This window comes from Danio rerio, chromosome 13 (assembly GCF_052040795.2).
Source record: "Danio rerio strain M-AB ecotype USA chromosome 13, GRCz13ab, whole genome shotgun sequence".
Taxonomy (NCBI): domain Eukaryota; kingdom Metazoa; phylum Chordata; class Actinopteri; order Cypriniformes; family Danionidae; genus Danio; species Danio rerio.
In genome coordinates, this window is record NC_141033.1 from 35,409,702 (window position 1) to 35,431,647 (window position 21,946).

A 21,946-nucleotide genomic window follows, 5' to 3' on the forward strand; every position below is an offset into this window, starting at 1 on the left:
TAAATAAATTCTTTAGTTTTCAACAAAGTTTCTAGCTGCTTTGACTGCTGGACTGCTCCATGGTTCGGGATGAGTGATGAGGGATACATTTGTGTAGATGCAATGATTACATTAACATTTTATTTGTTAGACACTCACTGTACAAAAGATGTTATTTGTAATTTAGGTATAATTTATACTTCTAGGTATTTATGTATGTGTTAAAAAGGATGTATTTGTTACTTTTTAAGTGTTAATAACATAAAAATATTGTAAAAAAAAAAGATTTTCAATTTTACATTTAAATAATTTTAAATATCACAAATTAACATTAGTGAAAATATTATTAATATAGATATTGAACTTCATTTTTTCATTCAAAAAAGTATTTCTGAGACCTTGAAAATTTAATACTTCATTAATTAATGCATTTTATATTAACCCTTTAATCACCCAAAACCCTATCATTTTGCCAAGTTCTGCCACTTTACAATCAAACACACATACACACTCATACACGCACCAACACACCCGCACTCACACTTAAAAAACTGAAATTGTTACTCTTTAATGATGTATTGATCCAAGGCGAGTGTTTGGTTTCAAATTTGTGTGCTTTAAAATATAAGCTGTAAACTATGAGTCTTTTGTTTATAATGTTTACTTTGTGGTTGTTCAAATTGCAGGTCTGTGATTGGTGCAAACACATCCGCCACACTAAGGAATACCTGGATTTTGGAGCTGGTGAGAGGAGGCTTCAGTTTTGCAGTGCTAAGTGTCTGAACCAATATAAGATGGACATATTCTATAAAGAGACTCAGGCTGCTCTGCCAGGGGGTTTGTGTAACCCTCCTCTCCCCACCAGTGATACAAAATCAGAGAGCGGTGCGGGTGTACAGCTCCTTACACCTGAGTCCTGGAGTGCACCTCTGAGTGAGCTCCGCAGTCGAAAGGCACCTTCACCAGTGGGTGCCACTATAGCTGGACCTTCTGGATCCACGTCAGGGTCACCATCTGAAGCTGGAACTGTGTGTTCCTCATCGTCCTCATCATCTTCATCATCATCATCAACGAAAATACCCACACCGCGGCCACACGAAAGCCCTTCTTTACCGCCACCTCATCCACCATCTATATCAGGGCTACATCCAGCTCTGGGTATGCCACCCGGCAGCCCACCTATGGTCATGACACCTCGAGGCCCAGTTCCTTTCCCTATCTTCATGGAGCACCAGATGATGCAGCAGATGCGCCCTCCGTTTCTACGCCCACCAGGCCCAAACAGCCCTCATTCCAATCCCATGATTCCTGGCATTGGGCCACCACCACCTCCACGGACTTTGTGTCCTCCATCAAGCCCCATGCATCGCCCACTCCTTTCCCCCCATTTACACCCTTCCTCTACCCCAACCCTTTCTGGGAACCCTCCAGGTATAATGCCCCCTCACCCTGCTGCCCACATGCCAGGCTTGCCTTTCCCCCCAGTTAACATGATGCCATCTGGTCCCATCCCAGTTCCACCTATTATGAATATTGGCATGCCTTCTCTGGCCCCCTTAGTGCCTCCACCAACGTTATTAGTGCCCTATCCAGTGATTGTGCCATTGCCAGTCCCCATACCCATACCAGTGCCCATACCATTTAATCCGCAGCGGTCAGGTGACAGACCAGGAAATGATGGAACACTTCCAAACACTGCAAACGAGCAGAAAGATTCAAAAGCACCACCATCATTTTCCTCTAGAGGAGAGGAGAGGGACTTTCAGAAAGCCCCTCCTAACTCAGACACACTTTCACCAGAATTTTCCAAGCAGACGGAGCAGGGTAGGACAAACATGGCAGATTTGATGGTTAAAATGGAAAACTCTGGTAAAGGAAGTTCTGAACACTCACATAAAGACACACCAGCAGATGGAGTCATTGATCTTACGACCAGTCATCGCTCCCGGCAACAGCTAGTGATCCAGAGGGCTGTAACCTGTGTGCAGGTAAAAGCAGAGCCCGGGTTAAGTCCACCGCCTGCACTTTTGGGTGAAACTGAGTTGGATGGGTCAACAAGTATTAGCACAGGAACAGCAAAAGATGACCACAGAGACACATACAGTAATGCTGAAAGCCCATTGGCTAGTGTAGCTCTGCCTTGTGCTGACCCATCCTACTGCAGCGGCACACCACCACTTTCTCAGCCAATCACATGCAGTGCCTCCATTATCCCTAGCAACATCACCACCGCTAAGACTGAGCCTGGCTCTGCTACACCCTGCAATGTGATCGTTAATGGGAGCTGTAATTTGCCTCCAACAGAGAGTTTGATCAGAACGCCTCCGTTAGAACAACGCCCTCAGGTGGACACCTGCCGCAGGACGGCCACTGTGTGCGATGAGCCTGCGGGGGCAGATCTAGAAGGAGAGGACCTGAAAGAGAACAGTTGCCTAGCCACAGAAAAAGACTCGGCAGGTAAGAGATGTTCAAATGACCAGTCTGCTATTACTACAGGCACAGGGGATGATAAATCTCAGAGCCCTGAAGATGACCCATCTGGTGAGGACCATGCCTACGCCTTGCCCCTCATGCCCAAACCTGGCTGTGTCATTCAACCAGTGCCCAAACCTGCTGAAAAAACTGCTGCCATCTTGCCCTGTGGCTTGACAGCCCCATTAACAGGAACTGTTCCAATGGAAATGGAGCCTCCACTGAAGAGAAGGTGTCTGCGTATCCGCAATCAGAACAAGTGAAATTGAGGAAAGGTGAAAATCTGAGTTTGACAATATTCTTCATATTTTTTTGCTATAAATGTTGTAAATATATCTCCTGGTAGTTGCAAAGTAATTTCAAGTGAAAGGGACAATTATGGTATTTGATTTCTACAAAATAATGAAGAGAACAGATACATCATTTATAACAGGCAGTACTATATACATATAAAATAAGACTACATTTTGTTTTCATGCCAACTTAAAAACTCAAATAACTTATGTAACTTAAGTATGTAACTTTGTATAGTCCTTATGGCCCGTTTCCACTGAGTGGTACAATATGGTATGTAATAGTTCGTATGGCAGATCTTTATTAGGCTTGCATTTCCACTGCCAAAAACGATACCAATGGTTCATTTACTCTTTGTTTGGGTTCAAAAACAACACACAACATATAGCCCAGTCAGTGCAAACCTCTCATCAGTATCTTTAATCTTCACCAGCACGTGTAACCCATGTTAGAAAGTATTTCCATCATTCCGAGTTCATAACAGTCCAAAAGGTGATGATAATAGTTAAACATGGCAGTTTGTTCATGTTTTAGGTTGTTGAAAAAATCATTTGCTTCTTTGTCTTTTCAGGCTCCTGCTTTGTTTTTTCGCACTTTACTCTCGTGTTTGTTTGTTTTTGAAAGGATCGGATGTCTGAAGCACTTCAATAATCACGCGCACGTTATTATCATCAGCTCAAGAAGTTAGTTTTTTCAAATATTGACTCGTATGTGAGAGCATAATCGCTTGAGCTTTAGTCTGCCTTGTAAACAACTATGGGACACAGGGTAGATTCTGCTTTTCTTCTTAGTTTGTGGCTGTTCATCAAGATGATGACAGGGTTTGTTTAAGCTCAGGGTGACCATGGCTCATTATTATATGCATATATATATATATATATATATATATATATATATATATATATATATATATATATATATATATATATATATATATAATGGTGTAATGTCTTGGCTGTGTATTTAAAAATGGTGCTTCCTTTGTTTTCAATCTCCTATCTTGTGCATGAGCTAGTGACATATTTCTGTAAACCAATGGCATTCAGCAGCGTGTCTTGCTCCGCCTTTTGGTACCCTTTTGTTGTGCTTTTGGAAGGGTACCCAAAAAGTGGTATGGTACAGTTCGCTTTTTAGTACCTTTTGACAGTAGAAACGGCCACTGTAGCGCACCATACCAAACCACTCAGTGGAAACGGTCCATTAGACCAGTAAACCATTCAATCTGATCTGAAAAACATAAAAAGGCTGCATGCAATATCTTACCCCCCCCCCCTCTCTCTCTCTCTCATAGATATTAACTTCTCACTAAAGGGATAAAGAGGCCTGTCCTGCAGCAGAGACCATCCGTTGTCCCCAGACTCCATCTCCAATCAAGATGTCAACCTTGTTTCCTCCACTTCTCCAATCCTGCACAAACATGTTCAGACATAACAGGCACACAGATCATCCGGTGTGGGACAGTAGTCTGCTCCATCTCCACCCCTCCTGGCTAAACAAAGACTGACACAAAGTGTTAATCTGGGAAGTAGATAGGCTGTGATGTTTGACCTTCAATTTCAGCACCTTCAGGCATAGTCTGTTCCCAGTCTTCTTGTTGAGGAAAGAGATATTTCTCATCCTCTGCACTCGATCCCCCTTCATCCACAGTTTGATGTTGTGTGGATTTTCCGCCTACTGGTTGGAGGCAGTATTGCAGTGGAAGACCACAGTGTAGATATGCAGATCTCCAAGAAGGTGGAGCATATGCCAAACATAACAGCTCTGCCAGGCTGCCAATTAAACATTTGAAACAAGGCCAGTCGATTCCTGCCACAGAAGGATGGACCAGTTTTCTCCTTTGTGCTTGCGTATTCAAAGAAGCGTGGTTTAATCTGTCTGTACAATTGAGGTTTGATGCTTCAGACTTGCAGAAGCAGAGCCGGTCTAGAAGATGGACAGAATTCTCTCTCAGCTCATAACCTTTCTCTCACTCACTTCGCCTGACTATGTGTATCAGTATCTGCAACACCAGCAAAACAATCTGTACTCTTTCTTAACCTTTTTCCTTTCTCTCCTTTCTGAGGGAGAGGTGTTCCGGAACTGGACACCCAAAAAAAGACAGGAAGAGGGAAACTCACACACCCTGGAGGGAATACACAAATCACAGAGCGAGCTCAAAAAATAGAGGGATGGGGTGAAGTTTAATTTCATCCCTAGGAGCTCATTTACCGTTGGAGAAGAAAGCTAGAAGATAAGTAGTCCGCACTACTGGAAAACAGTGTTTGCTGGTTTATTGTGCAATGAAAATTGATTTATTCACTGATTTGATTGAGGATAATACAGGGTACAGGCCTCAGCAAGCATTTTGGCGAACTGTTTAAATGGCTGCTAGTATTGTGGCCACTGGTTTGGAGGCTCTCCACCCAGTCTGTTCAATTACACGCGCTCATTGAAATGCCACACGGCTTGACAAAGAGTTGATGGGTTGTGTCCCAACATATCAAGACGGCTAGATGGAAATCAGTGTCCACAGGGGCATTTGGGTTGGATTTCTCATTATTTATATCTGTATCCATCTTATTGTGGTGCTCTTACTTAAGAACTTCCCTCCTGAGTTTCCTATCGCAGTGCAATCAAACTGAGTAGAGCTAGAGAGAGAGAGGTCAGCAAATGTTTCAGTGAGCTGGTGTCAGTGGTGCATTCCTGAGGTTCAGTTGTATTTTTACGCTTTATTTTTTTGCCAAATCCCAATCAGTGCTAAGTTATGTTCATCACTTCCTTTCCAGCTATGGTTACAGGAACAGTCTTAGTTAGTTCCAAGGTGCCTCAGTATAGAGTTCACTTACACAAGATGCCAAGAACATTTAGCTTAAAGCTAGACTGGGTTGGGAAGGTGAATACCTAGCCAAAATAACTCTAGTTTCGCAGAGTACTGTAAGAGGCGAATGCATGATTAGCACAGTTGTCTATATGTCATTTGTTTCAACTAAAACAGAGACGTAAATCTAAAAGCCAAGTGTTTGTGTGTGTGTGTGTGTGTGTGTGGGAGATTCAGTTTAAAGAATGGTTTATACTTCTGCATTGAGTGATCGGCATGACCAACGATGCCTGCCTTGCGCGTATTCATGCATTTATACTTCTGCTTGCTGTTTGTGTTGCAATAATACTTCTGAAACCCTAGCTGGCAGGAGGTTTTTATGTTCCTTTAGTTTAGTTTCTTTGCAGGTGTTTTGCTTTTTCTGAAGGCTACCTTAATGTGCACAGAGCTAAAACTTGCTGATTCAGAGGCGGAAACTGGCAGACAACAACTTTAATCATTAGGTAAACACAAAACAACAGTTTCCATCTAAAGCTATTTCGGGACTCGACACTTGTTGACACTCGATCCAACAGGTTTGGGAAGCTCTTGCTCTTGCCCTCACTGCTACAGCTGCCAAGCTGACTAGTCACAGATCTTGGTCCTGGCCACACTGCTACACCTACCAAGTCGACTAATCACAGAGCTTGCGCTATGTGTCGTTGCGATTTGTAGTTACATTTTTAAGAGGTGCACGTCAGCGTCTGCATCGGTGTCAGCTATGGCGAGGGCTATGCAACCATGCAAAGGCTGCAGAGAGCGTACACGTGCACTTGACACAGAAGTATAAATCAGCCTTAACAATATGATCAAGTTTGCTAGTTTATATAGGAAGATTTTAAACTGAAGTAAAAAAAAAAATCACAAGGATTAATTAAATATCTCAAATAAATAAATTCTGATTATTTTTACATTTGAATTAAATAATTGTAATGAAGAGAGTTTTCTTTTCCATTTGAACTTCATCAGAGAAGAATTTAAGACCAGCAACCTTTTTTTAAAACTTTATTTACCTTTTAAAATTGTACTTATACTTTAGAATTTTTTTTGATTAATTTGATAATTTAAATGTATTTTCTTTCTCTTTTTATGACTTGCTTTATTTTTTTTTCCAGTTTTGTTTATTTATTTATTGATTTTTAAAATGTATTTTTTATTTTATAATTTGATGTTTTGGGATGGCACTGTGGCTCAGTGGTTAGCACTGTTACCTCACAGATCGCTGGTTCGAGTACCAGCTAGGTCAGTTGGCATTTTTGTGGGAAGTTTGCATGTTCTCCCCATGTTTGTGTGTTGTGTGGGTTTCCTTTGGTTGCTCCGGTTTCCCCCACATTCCAAATACTTGCGGTATAGGTGAACTGAATAAACTAAATTGGCCATGGTGTATGTGTGTGAATGTAAGGTGTTTCCCAGTACTGGGTTGCAGCTGGAAGGGCATCTGCTGTGCAAAACATATGCTGGATAAGTTGGCGGTTCATTCCGCTGTGGCGACCCCTGATGAATAAAGGGACTAAGCTAAAAGAAAATGAATGAATGAAGCTTCTGTTTTGTTTTTGCTCTATTGTGTCTTTGTGATTTCTCTAATATTAAGTTTAATTAAGAAGAGTTAACTGGCCAGCAGTGACCCAAATCTCCCCTCTCTTCTCTTCGACCTTTACCACTTCTCTCTCCCTCTTTCCCTCTCATTTTTTCTCTCTCACTCTCTAGTCCTGGACGACGTACAAAGAACAGTGCAATCCAACCCGATCCCTCTGTACTTTTTTGCAGCAGTATTCAGTTTCACAGCGGTATATTTTTTTAAGAGTGGGCTCAGAGGTCTAATTGTGACTGGATTTCTCTCTGGGGTTTGTATGTGGCGGAGTCTCATTCCAGTGTCAGATTTAAACACACACACATTCCTGTGTCGGATTTATTTTGTCAGTGCTGATACGGCTGGCTGACCCTCCGTCTGGATAGAGGTGTTACAGAGAACAGATTGATAAAAAGGGCAAAATGTCAGAGGAGCACAAACATGATGTGCGTGTAAGTTTGTGTGTTTATGTGAATGCAGAGGAGAAACGGTGAATCTTAGTGTTGATCTGAAGATGTTTGATACTGTGTGTGCGGCACAAGCAACTGTACATTACATGTCTGGATTGGTCGTGAGGAGCCAGAAACAGCATCGTATGTCGCTCTCATTATTGGCTCAAATTTCCTCGCTTTTCCTCTCTCTTCCTCCTCTTTCATACTCAGCCCTTTCACTTCTCCTTTCTTGTTTGTTTTCTCTTCTGTTAGGAACTGTTTTAGAATGACTCAAAGCTCATGTATAGTTACGAAGCTTCTTTTCAACTACAAAAAGTTACAGAAAGTCAAATTATTGCTAATTTGTTAAGATAAAAGTTTATACTGTGGAATGGACTACAGTAAGTATTAAATTAAAATAATGTAACTGTAATGGCGGGCGTCACAGATTCCCTCACAGCTGGGTCAGTTGGCATTTCTGTTTGGAGTTTGCATGTCCTCCCTGTGTTTGTGTGGGTTTCCTCCAGGAGCTCCGGTTTCCCCCACAGTCCAAAGACATGCTGTATAGGTGAATTGAATAAGCTAAATTGGCTGTAGTGTATGTGTGTGAATGAGTGTGTGTATGGATGTTTCCCAGTACTAAGTTGCAGCATGGAAGGGTATCCACTGCGTAAAACATATGCTGGACAAGTTGGTGGTTCATTCCACTGTTGCGACCTCTGATTAATAAAGTAAGCAGAAAAGAAAATGAATGAATGACTGTAATGGCCCTTTTAAAAAAAATTTGTCAGTAGGTGGCGACGTGTGACATGCTGAAAAATTAATTATCGATAAATAATTGTATTTGATCCAGTACTGAAACAAGTCAGTAAATCATTTATGCAATCTGATATTTAAAAAATAATTAAGTAAAATAAATGAAATGTTTAAATAGACTGCAACAAATGAACTGTTTCTGAAGCTCTAGTAAATTGCTTCTGTTGTTTATTTAGAATAGTGTTGTTAAGATACTGGAATATCCAACTTCGATACAATACCTTGAAAAATATCAAAATTTGATACCATTTTCAATTCTGTGGGGAACAATTTCTGCAACATTAAAAGAATGCAGTAAAAAAGGGAGGCGGGCGGATAGATTGCATATAATGTTTATACCAAGTACGTCAGCAGTCCTTAAAGAGCCCCATTATGCATTATAAAAGGTCATATTTGGGTTTTGGTGGTCAACAACAGTCTAATATGCATGCAAAGTCAAAAAACCCTTTTATTATCTTATAATATGCATTTATTTTTACCTAATGATATGTTCAGTGATTCATTTGTTCCCAAACCTCTTCTTAACGCGATGCTAATCTGCACTGATTGGTCCGATGACCCAGTCAGTTGCGGTTGGTTGAGAAATGCCCACCACGGCTTATCAACAATTTTGAAGTGTATTTGTAAGTGTCCCGTATTTCAGACCCATCTCCCACCACCCTCCCATTTTGTTATTTCTCCTGGAAAACTCCCATAATTGCCACCTTGTTACAGAATTGTTACAGTGGCGATTCATTCGAACCACTATGAATCTACTATTTGATAGATGAATCAATATTTTTCAAAACAGTGCACTTTCAGATTTTAGCTGGATATTTCAGTTGACTTAGAGCTGTTACACACTACAAAGAATTTCATTTTCAAAAACCCATAATAGGGGCTCTTTAAGTCCAAAAGGAAATAAATGACAAAAAAAGCTAAATTAGTGTAATTTTATCTAACTTTCTGATGAAAACAAAAGTGTTCAAATATTATTATTAATTATATAGTATTATTATTAATTATTCATCTCCCGGCTGACGAGAAGAGAGTGAGAGAGAACAAAGACAGTATCGATACTAACCAAAAGCAAGATTGTATCATTTTAAATATTTCAGTATTAATAATTATCAATATTTTTGACAACACTAATTCAGAATCGGAGAACTGTCATTTCTCTTAAACAAAATTTTATTTTCCAAAAAAAAAAAAAAAAAAAATTTAAAATTCTGAAAAGTAATTTTCTTATATGTCCGATACAGAAATCTACCTGCCTATGATGCCTATAACCTCACATTTTTTTAAAGTGGTTTATTTCTTACATTTTGGATTATTTGAGTATCTCAAACTCTAGTCTTTTTTCTTCTGAACTGAAATCATTCAAATTAAATGACATTTTATTTAAGCCTGGAGTGAAACAGAAGCCTGTTTTTACATCAGAGTAACAATAGCTCAATGCAAAGGTGAAATAAAGTTTAGAAACATGCCTGATTATAGTCACAATTGTATGAAACAAATCTGCAGTTATTTGTAAGATATAAAGTCATAATGCAGAACATAAAAGTGCAATTATGGAAAATAATATCTCAAATAGAATTAACTAAGTGTCTATTATAATATAACCAGAAGCGAGTTGCATTGCTAGGAAACAATCACATTTTAAGTCCACATAATTATGTCAAATTACAATGACAATTTTTGACTTTATGAATGTCAAAACTATGACATTCAGAGGTTCTAAAATATAAATATTGTTATTGATTAAATGATTCACTCAGATACAATTTGACTCAATTTCGTACATTCTTCCTCCACAATGATGTGCTCTTTAAGGATGCTTTAAATTTAGATTGATAGACTTCATGAAGGACGATTTAAGGTCGCATGTCACTCTAATCACTCTTCATATTGTATCACACACTGTCCAAACACCATTACTGCTTATCGCACAGACATGAAATATGACTGTTTTTATTAATATTATTATTTTTAACTTCCCTGTTTGTGTGTGTGTGTATGTGTGTGTGTGCGTGTATGTGACCTTGCTGTTGTAACCGGAGCAGCACAGACTGGGCCGGGACAGATTTAGCCCTGAAACCCAACACTGTTGTAGTGTCTGCGGTCCCACGCAGACAAGACAATGACACCAGCAAAAACGTGTGTGTCTGTATGTGTGTGTGTGTGTGGTGAAGCTGTCCTTGACAACAACAGAGAGACACTGTGTGTGTATGTTGTATGGGAGAGATAGTCATTGCAATTATGGTAAACACTGTGTACAATTGTGTCAACAAAACACATTGAAATTCTTTTGAAATTTGCTTAAAATCATATTAGTTTTGCTGTCTAGTGCTAATAATCATCTCAAATGTTACTATTTTTGGGTTGCCAGATCTTTCCCAAAACATGCCCAAAGTAAGCTAAATAAAATAAAATGTTAAATATTCATTTAAAATAAACATTTTCTATTTTGATTTACTTTTAAACATAATTTATTATTAATTTATTTCAACTGAAATCATTTGTGCCATTATACGTTTTAATTGCCATTTTGATCAATCCAATCCTTCCTTGTGGAATAAAAATAATACAAATTACTCGCCTCAATCTGTGAAATAATAGTGTAAATCACAAAAAAATACCTATTTTAATATGATACCAACAAAACAATGGGGGGAAATGTAGTATAGATAGTTCTTGTGGACATTTAATAAATCAAAGAAGATATTCCGGTATTAAATTACTGAAATACACCCAAACAACTCATATTAATAGGCAACCTTACTGAAAAAAAGAGGCAGTGGCTTATTAAAAGAGGATATGGCAAACTTGCTCCACTAGAGGGAAGTGAAGTTTCCTCCATCAGCAAGCTAGAGCAGGACAGATGAGACCCAAAGAGTTAAAGTGAACTGAAATAACAAACCATAGAGCTTGAGTGCAATACTGTAATCCAAGAGCCTTTCAAAGGATCTTCTAGAAAGGCGCCTGTTTCAGCAGCCAAACTGTCTTTCAGCCCTCAGGCCGTGTTCAGAAAGAGCATTTGGCTTTTCCATTCACCAAAATGAGTCAGTCTGAAATGTTTGAAGGACCTCGGTTTAATCAGACGAGGGAACATGAGCACGTATGTGGCCGAAAAACAGCCACAAAAACAAGATGGAGACGCAGAAAGCCGTTCAGTCCAACTCAAATACCAGCAAAACCAATCAATCAGAGCATCAGTTACACAACAATCGCAGCAACGCTGGATAACTGACATTTCAGTGTGCGATGAAAAAGCAAAGGGTTAGTAATATCACATCACTCCTGTAGCCGTCTGTTCATCATTCCTGAGGGTGATAATACGAGGATGGCTTTCGCCAACAGCCAGAATTATGCAACAACTAATTCTTCTGCACTCTGTGTCTGTGAATTAACATGAGCAAACTGCAGTTTTTAAGGATCTAATCTTACACTTTTTTGAGGCGAACATTTGAGCTGCCTTAAGTCTTTGTGCTCTGTAATTAACGATGCCTGCTTGTTTAAAAACACACACTTTGTAAACACACACACACACACACGAATAATAAAATCAACTTTGTTATCTGGCTAGTATGGATGTATAGATGCTTTGTCTGTCCTGTATGAATCCAAGATTTTGCTAAATTTGCCCCTCACCCGTTCTGCTCCTTTCACCCCTCAAACCTTGTACATTTTCCCTTGTTGTTGTTTCTCAATCTTTTTTGTGTACTTGCAGAACATTTTATAGTATTATTTATTACTGGCAAGCCTTTGCATTTGCAAATAATAAAAGCAAGAGAGATGGTCTATTGAACAGGGTAGCAGAGACGCAGCAAAGCTGCTCGGTGAAAAGTTTGTCTGTTTTTGTTCATTTTCTAAATAAAGGAAGGAAATGGCAGAAGAGTAAATAAAAAAGATGAACTTGTCTTTTGATTATGAAGTTGTTATAAAACTTGTTGCTTTAAAATGTATCATTTTTGTGTTGTAACAGTATTTGTTTAACCCAGTGAATTGCTTATTAAAATTGAATAAATAGAGGCACACTCCAATTTTCATTCCTCCAAGAGAGCTCGTCATTTTTACTGACTGCTTGTTTCATTTGTTTCTTGGTCTATTATTTGAATTTATTGACATTGACAGATGGGAATAATATCTCAAACCCCCATTTAAGCAGACAAAAAACAGTATTTCATGGCATTCATATTATTAGTTAATTTGTGTGTGTGTGTGTGTGTGTGTGTGTGTGTGTGTGTGTGTGTAGAGCATATTTTAATGATTAAAGTAAAAATGTAAGATTTTTTGTTTTATTTACCTTTAAGTGAAGCACTTTTTAAATGTGCTAATTAAAGTTGAAGGTAAAACAACACTGATGTCAAGTGTACATTATTGAACAGGAAATTGATTGAATTTTGATTAAAAATTTTCATTTGTGTGTGACTGAAAAATCAGGGTTATTTTAAATACACTAACTGACAAAAGTTTTGTCGCCTATCTACGTTTTAAGAACAATAAATAATAACTCGACTTCCAGTTGATAATGATTTGTTATCAGAACTGGTTTATATGAAAGACAAAAACCTCTAGATTATGCTTATTTTGCCAAAATAAAATATGATGATGAATCGATTTTTAATGATTTATTTGGACAGTAAGGTCTGACTTTGCTTTGATAAAGTTTTGTCACTTAACAGATATAATGTACAGTAAATACAATAAAAAGTCACGGTGCAGTGGAAAACAAATGAATATTGTGTATGACTATATATAAGACAAATCACTTAATAAAGTCATCTGGAATGGCAAAGAAAGCATTTTTGCAGGACTCCCAGAGTTCATCAAGATTATTTGGATTCATCTTCAATGCCTTCTTTATCTTACCCCAGACATGCTCAATAATTTTCAATAATTGGGTTGACCAATCTTGGAGCACCTTGTCCGTCTTTGCTCTCAGGAACTTTAATGTGGAGGCTGAAGAATGAGAAGGAGTGCTATCCTGCTGAAGAATTTGTCCTCTCCAGGGTTTGTAATGTATTGGGCAGCACAAATGTCTTGATTCCTCAGGCTGTTGATGTTTCCATCCACTCTGCAGATCTCTCACACGCCCCCATACTGAATGTAACCCCAAACCATGATTTTTCCTTAAATTTTGACTGATTTCTGAGAGAATCTTGGGTCCATGCTGGTTCCAATAGGTCTTCTTCAGTATTAGTGATGATTGGGATGCGGTTCAACAGATGATTCGTTGGAAAATCTACCTTCTGCCACTTCTCCAAATTATTAACTAGAAGTCAAGTTATTATTTGTTAATCTTACAGCTGGGATCGACAACAAGACTTTTGTCAGGCAGTGTAATATTCAGAACACGTCTGAGGTAAACAGTATTGTGCTGTCTAAAATAAATAAATCTATGAAATAGCTTTTTGTATATATGTATGTATATATATATATATATATATATATATATATATATATATATATATATATATATATATATATATATATATATATATAGATGATGTTTAGATGAGGAGACAAGGCAAAGGATTTCCAATTGCCAATCCCGTACAGTAGTCTATATGTTATGTTTTGTCTGTATAATTATGCGTTTTACATAAGTTTCAGAATATTTCATTATCACCACATTTGTTTATTTACCTCAGCTGAAGGAAAGTTCAATAAAGATGCCCTGTTTTCAAATAACGACCTGTTGTCTTCAGAAATAAGAGAAGCATTGTAGTAGCAGCATCCCTCAGTCGAGCTGTACGGGCGCTGTAGAGGGTCAAATCTCGCGCGCTGATGTGTGCGGAAGTGCCGATGGTAACAGCTGGGACTCTTCGGTGCCAGCAGCCAGGATCAGATTCACAGAGCTGGATTAAAGGCGCAGGACTCTGGAGGAGACAGAGATGGACGGGAATCTGAGCCTTCATGTGGCGAATTTCAGCACTCTGTTTGTGTGTATGGTGCTGAAGTTCCCGCAGATCTTCGTTCTGCTACGGGCCAGAGCTGCTGCGGGGGTCAGCCTCAACAGCCTCCTGCTCGAGCTGCTCGGGTGAGGACAACTTCACTGGACTTTGCACTGTACAATACATCACAATCACATCCCATCTCATCACATCACACCTTGACGATAAGTTGCTTTTATATTCGCACATTCAGACATTCTCCTTAATAATATAATATATAATATATCCTTAATTTCAGAAAATTATGAATAGGGAACTCATATACATCAAATGACTTTCAAAGTACAACAATGTTTACAGTCATTTATTTAGTCAACCCTAATACCGAATATTTAATTTAGCGTGGTAAACACTAAAGGGACCGTTAAAATGAACCAATGTGCGAATATAACATCAGCTTTACCTCAATACATCCTGAGTTGAGTTGATGGTTCAGGTCCTCTGCTGAGTGTAAGAAAATAGCGTGAACTGACTCTGTGTGTCTTCAGTCTGCCATTGAAGTGCTGTGCATCTAATTTGAGTCATTTTCAGGGAAAGTCGGTTTTATATTCGCACATTCTCCTTTACAATATCATTTCACAAAAGTATTATAAATGTAAGATTAGGAAATCATTATAGCATCCAAACGACTATCAAAGTACAACGTTGTTCACAGTCAGTTATTTTGAAGTCAAGCTTTAATCTTATTTTTTATGGAAGCCCCTTTCCCTTGCTATTCACTTTAAAAAAAAAAAAAAAAATTATAAAGTCAGAATTCCGAGTTATAAAGGTGCAGTTCCGAGATATAAAGTCGCAATTTCGAATTATGAAGTCAGAATTCAGAATATAACTCAGAATTCTGACTTTATAACTCGGAATTGCGACTTTAGAACTTGTAATTGTGAGTTTTTAACTCAGAATTCTGACTTTAATACATCTTGGAATTGTGACTTTAGAACTTTAACATTTTGACAATAACTCAGAATTCTTACTGTATAACTTGGAATTTGACTATAACTCAGAATTCTGACTTTATTATTTTATTATTATTATTATTTATTGGCAGGAACAGGCTTCCATATATTTCAGATCGAATATTCAAATTACCATGGTAAACAATAAAGGGACTGTCAAAAATGAACGAATGTGCGAAAATAAACCAGCTTTACCTTACATCACAATACATCACATTACTCTTGAGTTCACGATTCAGACCTTCTCTTAAATGAAAGAGCAGGTGAACAGACCCTGAATGAGCGGCTGCAGTCTGTCATTGAGGTGCTAATAGTAATAATAATAATAATAATAGTGATGTAAAAAACACTAAAAGTACATAGTAGTAGTAACATTGTTCATATAATAAAATTATCATATTTAATTAAACACATGGTGAAAATGACTCTATTTAGATGTATTTAGATGTCAACTGAGTCACTGAGGAACTGCTGTAGCTCTTTGAGTTTACCTAACTAATTTGTATCTTATGAAGATCGCTGCTTTTTGAGTAAAGTTTTACCATATTAGTATGAATATAAATAATAAAAAATTCATGGCAGTTTTCTTGGTTTTATCCATTGGTGAATTTGAAACCGTGTGTCCATTTAATTTGCAATTTACAGACATGCAATGACGCAACCCTGACAAAACCACTAAATAGCAATTACTAAAAATGAAACCAAGTCTTTAAAACATGACTTATAACAAAATAAATGTTATATGAAATAAAATATAAAAAAAACATTTTGTTACAGCTAGTTGCCAAAATATTTAATTGTATTTTGTTTGTAATGATACACCAAAATAACTCAAATTAAGTTGACTTAAGCTAATAAAACGTTGCCTATTTAAATAAATGACTTCAATGTATTTTATTATACTGAATGTAATATATTTTTTATATAATGAATTGTTTTATGTTTTATTATTGTTAATACTATTATATATTAATTACATTTTAAATGAATATTGAAAAAAGAATAATAATAATTGGTTTTAAATATCAAATATGTGTTCTTCTCATCATAGGTGAAAAGTTTTGCAATTCGTTCTTACTCTTCACTTTGTGTGTGTTTGTGTAGGTTCATAGTGTTCATGTCCTATCAGATGTATTATGAATATCCACCGCTCACCTACCTGGAGTATCCCATCCTCATTGCACAAGGTGAGTGAGTGTGCTTTCTGCTGCTTCTTCACAGGTGAGGTCTTGGATTGTGAGTGTTTCAGTTCCATCTTGTGTGTCCACAGATGTCATTGTGCTCCTGTTGATCCTGCATTATAACAGAAACCTCAAGCACAGTCTCATATATGCTGCACTGTATCCTTCAAGCTTGTTATTGTCTGAAATATTGTCTCAATAATAACATCAAAACCTGCCTGATTTAAAACATATTTGATGATCTTCTATTTCCTTGACTGTGCGTATCAGGTTTGTGGGTGGATGGCAGCTGCTCACAGTAAAGAAGTGGGTGATTGATTTGGCCATGGTGAGAACATGCTGGTATTGCTGTGTGGAAATTAAAGTCTGCATGAATATATGTTAGAATACATTATTCATTTTAAAATGAACAATTAATCCTTTCTGAGGTTAAACCACTGAGAAAAAAAACTGTTTGTTTGGGCTAATCTCAATCAAAATCCAACCATTTGCTTCTGCTCTGGAATGACAGTCTTTCGCTGACAGTCTTTCTCTTTGACAGCTTGGGTGAAATATGCTTAATCCTCACCCCTAGCCCTCATTGAGAGATAAGCTAATCATACTTAAGTGTACAAGTAAGATTCTACAAATTAATACTAGTTAGCCACTAAGTGACAAATTGCTTTATTAAAATACTTAAAAGGTTTTTTTTTAAACCTCATGTTAAACTCTTAGATCAGGCATGTCTGGTGGGCTGCAGCCTTGAAGAGTTTAGTTCGACCATGCTCCAACACACTTATGCTGAGTTCAGACTGCATGATTTTAGCCCCGATTTTGAGAAATCACAGACAAATGCCTAAAATCACAGGCAAATACTCGTTGACAAGAGTAACACTTCATCACTGTGTGAACTATCAAAGATGGGATCTGAGATTCCCTAACACCCGTGAGATATTTGACATCCTAAATATCTGGAACTGTCTGTGTTTCAAAATCATACCATGGGAAATGTGCTCTGATTGAAAATAACATCAGTAATTACCTACAGCCAATGAGAGAGCAGCATCCAGGCTTACGAGAAGTTGAGGGAGGAGTTACGAAGGTAAAGAGCACAATATCAACAAGCATGGCTTCAGTTGAGAAAAGGCTTCTTTTTGGTCTATTTGTGGACCAAACTGGTAACCATTGTTAATTTGGCAGAAGCACCCATGGAAGTTTGATGTGTCATCAGAGCAATATCACAACTGGGTCGAAAAAAATAAATAAATTAGGAGAGAAATTGCTAAGTGAAGTTGTACACACTAATTTCGAGAGGCGCACGTGATATGATCAACTACAACTGACCTTTATCGCTAATCATTAGCTAGCCTATCAGATCATTCTCAAACTACTATAAATATCCTGCCCAAGCTTTATTCCCCATCTTCGTTTTTGGAGGGCCAGCGGGAGAGCCAAGGTTCAAGCTCTAATTGAGGCAGTCGACACATTCTGCGCAGAGTTTGCATGATCTCCCAGTGTTCGCATGGGTTTTCCCAGGGTACTCCAGTGTTCTCCCACAGACTAAAAACATGTACAAAAGCTAATTACAATAACAGTAACAAGCACTTAAAGTCACAACTTTACAAGCGGATTATCTCAGCATGCTAGTCTGTTTCTTTGCTGGAGCTGTTCCAGAGCAATACATAAAAATGACCACTAGACGACACTGTAGGCAGGTTTTGAAACATTTCGAAGCTTCGTCACATTGGCTTCGACTGTTTCAGTGTTTCATGACGCCTTGTTCTGCCCACCACTAATGAAAGCATGTGACGTGACTGTTTTGAAAATCATGCAGTCTGAACTCGGCATTCTTGTGGGTTTTAAACGAGCTTGAAGCACTCAATTATCTTGATCATGTGTGTTTAATAAGGGTTAAAGCAAAAACGTGCAGAGCTGCGGCCCTCCAGGAGCTGAGTTTGACGTGGCTTTGACTGACCATCACCTGGGGTTAAGCACAATTTGAAAAACCCTTTAGTTGAACTTAATAGATTAATAAAGGTAAAGCAGATCTTTCTGTAGTTCAGCATTCATTTGTCCAGCAGTGTTAACTGATGAATGTTCTCTGTCAGAGTCTGTGTACGCTGATCAGCGGCAGCAGTAAACTGGCTCAGCTTCAGTGTTTGTGGCGCTCCAAGGATTCTGGTCAGGTCAGCTCTCTCACATGGGCTCTGGCCACATACACATGCATGGGTAAGACACACAAACCAAGAATGAAACACTTCTCCAGTCAGTCATGCTGATATGAAGTGTTTTCTGTCCTTCACAGCACGGATCTTCACTACCATCATCACCACAGGAGACACACAAGGTCAGTCAGAGTTTCCTGATGGGATGGGGTCATTTGTTTGCTTTAGGTGGACGTTTCTCACTTGTTTTTGTCTTTCTTTTTCAGTGCTGGTTCGGTTTATCGTCATGACCATTCTGAACATGTGGGTTACGGCTACGGTCATCTACTACAAACCTCAAGCAGTCAAACAGGATTAAGACAAAGGTCATGTGCTGTTTGGATTGAGCACTTTTGTTATTCCAGTGTAAGATATGGTAAAGGGATGGGTTATCCAAAAATGAAAATGTACCCATTTCCTCAAACTCAGGTGCTGATTCACTTTTATGAGTTTCTTTCATTGGTTGAACACAAAAACAAGATCATTTGGCATCTATAGAACACTCAATGATGTTTGCTGTTTGTTCAAACTACTTATTTAAAATGAGCTGCAACAATACAATTCTTAAGGTTTTTGGGGTTACATTGCAAATTACAGGGGAGTTTGGGGTGCATTGACCCCCTTAATTAATGCTTGATCCCCCCTGAAGGACATCAAAACAAAATGTATAGGGGGTCAGCTCTTTAATATTAAGAAATAGCTTTCACTGATCTCTGATCTATATCTTAAATATTAAGAATTTAAAATGTATTATACAAATATACATTTGACCCCCCTATAATAGTCTGAAGCTGGCAGTTCTAGAGCTCCGATACACATCTTAAGTATTTAAAAAACACATTTCTTGTAAAACAGGTATTTAAATCTGCACGTAGAGAAAAAAAAAAGGGTCAAATTAGACACATAATTTGTATAGTCTGACCTACAGTAACCTCTAAAATAGTCTGTAAATGACAAAACACTGAAAACTGATACATTTAAAAAGAAAAAAAAATGATTACCATACTACCGAAAAAGTTACCCTTTCAATTGTCATTGTATAATTCGCACGCTGAGTACATCAATTAAACACGGAAAGGTTTACTTAATTCATTCATGTTGGCCCAACACAAAATCGATCGCGTGTAACCCAGCATTTTTTACAGTGAAGGAAAAAGCGATACTATGGGGGAAAAATATGCTATCGTTTTCCAACATTCTTCAAATGACCTTCTTTTGTGTTCATCTGAAGACAGAAACTCCAACAGGTTTGGAACAAGTGAAGGGAGAGTTTAAAAAAATAAATAAATGAACTTTTATTTTTGGGGGAACCTTAAAGATTCACTGACTTTAAGTGAGTCTGTACTACAACCAAATCTATTGTTATCAGAATGCACTATTACTCACAGTTTTCCACATCAAATATTCAGTACTTGCAAGGAGCTTTAAATATCCTTTTTTTTTTTTAAGAAGGGTTTTCCCCAATTTGTTTGCAATTTTAGAAGATTCATGTTTTAATAACTTTGTTGGGGGAAATAGTGATTGGTCTAGTCCACAGGGGTTCCCAGAGGGCTGGAGCTCTGCAAAGTTTAGCTTTAACCCTGATTAAAAACACCTGATTAAACTAATTGAGTCCTTCAGGCTTGTTTAAAACCTACAGGTAATGTCGCGGTCACATTAAAGTTTGAGCATGCGAAATTCTGTTATACGGTGCTGCGAAAAGGGGCGGAATTAAACAAGATGATATTTTGAAATAAAGCAAGCGATTGGTACTTATTTTAAACTTTTGTTCAAGCGGTCATAATTTGATCTGCGATTGGTCTCACGCAGTTACATGATGCGATTTTGCAGGTCAGAGTTCACCAAGCTTGAACTTTGCAATGCAGCGAACTGCGTAACTTGTCACACGAGATTGTGTTTCTGCTCTGATACATTCTTGTGCGTGTGAACGGAAGTCTATGGGGAGAAAAGTCTGATGTGACCACAGCTTAAGTGTGTTGGAGCAGGGTTGAAATTAAAATGCGCAGGTCAGTAGCCCTCCAGGCACTGAGTATGACACCTTTGGTTTAGTTTATGGGTCTCAAACTGGATTCCGGGAGGGCAGCAGCTCTGCAGTTTTGTTCCAACCCTAATAAAACACAGCTGATCCAAATAATCAAGGTGTTCGAGACTACTAGAGACCAAGGGTTCTCAATCTTGGTCCTGGGGGTCTGGTGTCCTGCAGATTTTAGCTCTAATTTTTATCAGACACACCCGGGCTAGCTGATCAAGCTCTGACTAGGCTTTCTAGAAACATCCTTGAGGCCAGTTGGAGCTAAAATCTGCAGGACACCAGACCTCCAGGAACAAGATTAAGACCTATTAAGCAGGTGTGAGTTGGACATGGTTGAAGCTAAACTATGCTGAGCTGCAGCCCTCCAGGAATTGAGTTTGAGACTATTGGTCTAGTCTTATTAGCTATAATTAGCCTTCATTCACATTTGTGGTTTTACATTTTGTACTTGTCTTTTTTTTTTGCTTCCTTGCAAGCACTGGCATTCTTTATGACAAATGCAAATTTATATATTTTTTGATTTTTAGTTGTGGACCAGAATGGGTGTCTATGCAGAACAATTCTTTCAATCTAATATTTCCTTGAAGAAGAAGAAAAAGATGGCCATGTGTAAACTGATAAATTGCTTTAGTCAGTGTTATGAAACAGTGGACATTCCCTCAGTTTTACCCTAACACTTCCTTATCATTCCAGAGAGGATTCTCTCCTGTACCTCCAGATGCTTGAGGTTTCTGTTTATAAATTCTGTTTTGGTTTTTAAGATATACTGTAAAGTAGTTTGGTGTGAAGCAAATATTTTTGACCAATTTTCAGCTAAACGACTGTTAAAATAATAATGTTGTCAGGATACTGAACAGACTGTAGTCGTTCATTCAGGAATGATGTTTACATATGCTGAAATACTGTATGCAGTTTTATTATAGCGATGATCGATGCGAGAAGCTGCTTCACATAATAAAAATAAAAGCAATAAATCCATAAACATTTTTAAACTCCACACTCATATCAATGTGCTTCTAGTACAAGAGGATTATTAATAGTTTATATGAACATGATGTCAGTGACTTTTGTTTTGGTATTTCATAAATCAATAAAATAATATTTTGTGTGAATTTTTGAGAATCATTCAAAACGTGTGTGTGTGTTAATGTACTTTAACCAAATAATTTTCATTTTATTTTATAAGCATCCTTTCTGTGCATTCAGTAGGCAGTAGAGATGTCATATGTGTATCAGAAATATATATATATATATATATATATA

General features: G+C 37.9%; 2 protein-coding genes across 12 annotated transcripts in view; both read left to right on the forward strand.

Annotated features, from left to right (window-relative positions):
• Positions 1-12,433, forward strand: part of sobpa (sine oculis binding protein homolog (Drosophila) a) — a 71,836-nt gene extending 59,403 nt beyond the window's left edge. For 5 of the 8 annotated variants that reach the window (NM_001098618.2, NM_001441451.1, NM_001441450.1 and 2 more), the window contains 2 exon segments: positions 666-2,726; positions 4,037-12,433. In NM_001098618.2, coding sequence (NP_001092088.2) covers positions 666-2,714 — 2,049 coding nt within the window. In that variant the 3' untranslated portion in view covers positions 2,715-2,726; positions 4,037-12,433. 8 annotated transcript variants of the gene reach the window in all.
• Positions 12,434-14,161: 1,728 nt separating this feature from the next.
• Positions 14,162-21,795, forward strand: slc66a3 (solute carrier family 66 member 3). Of its 4 annotated transcripts, none has more exons than XR_015505094.1 (8): positions 14,170-14,420; positions 16,392-16,474; positions 16,558-16,627; positions 16,739-16,796; positions 18,556-18,676; positions 18,753-18,794; positions 18,879-20,707; positions 21,044-21,795. XR_015505094.1 is itself a non-coding variant. In XM_087277813.1 (8 exons), the coding sequence occupies exons 1-7, from the start codon at positions 14,275-14,277 to the stop codon at positions 18,968-18,970; spliced, it is 612 nt and encodes a 203-aa protein (XP_087133939.1). In that variant the 5' UTR covers positions 14,170-14,274; the 3' UTR covers positions 18,971-18,977; positions 21,211-21,795.
• Positions 21,796-21,946: the final 151 nt, after the last annotated feature.

Coding starts and splice junctions, on each gene's coding strand:
- slc66a3 (XM_087277813.1), top strand. CDS start 14,275: ATGGACGGGAATCTGAGCCTTCATGTGGCGAATTTCAGCACTCTGTTT. Junction 16,475..16,557: donor TCCCATCCTCATTGCACAAG/GTGAGTGAGTGT, acceptor GTGTGTCCACAG/ATGTCATTGTGCTCCTGTTG. Junction 18,795..18,878: donor CACCACAGGAGACACACAAG/GTCAGTCAGAGT, acceptor TTTCTTTTTCAG/TGCTGGTTCGGTTTATCGTC.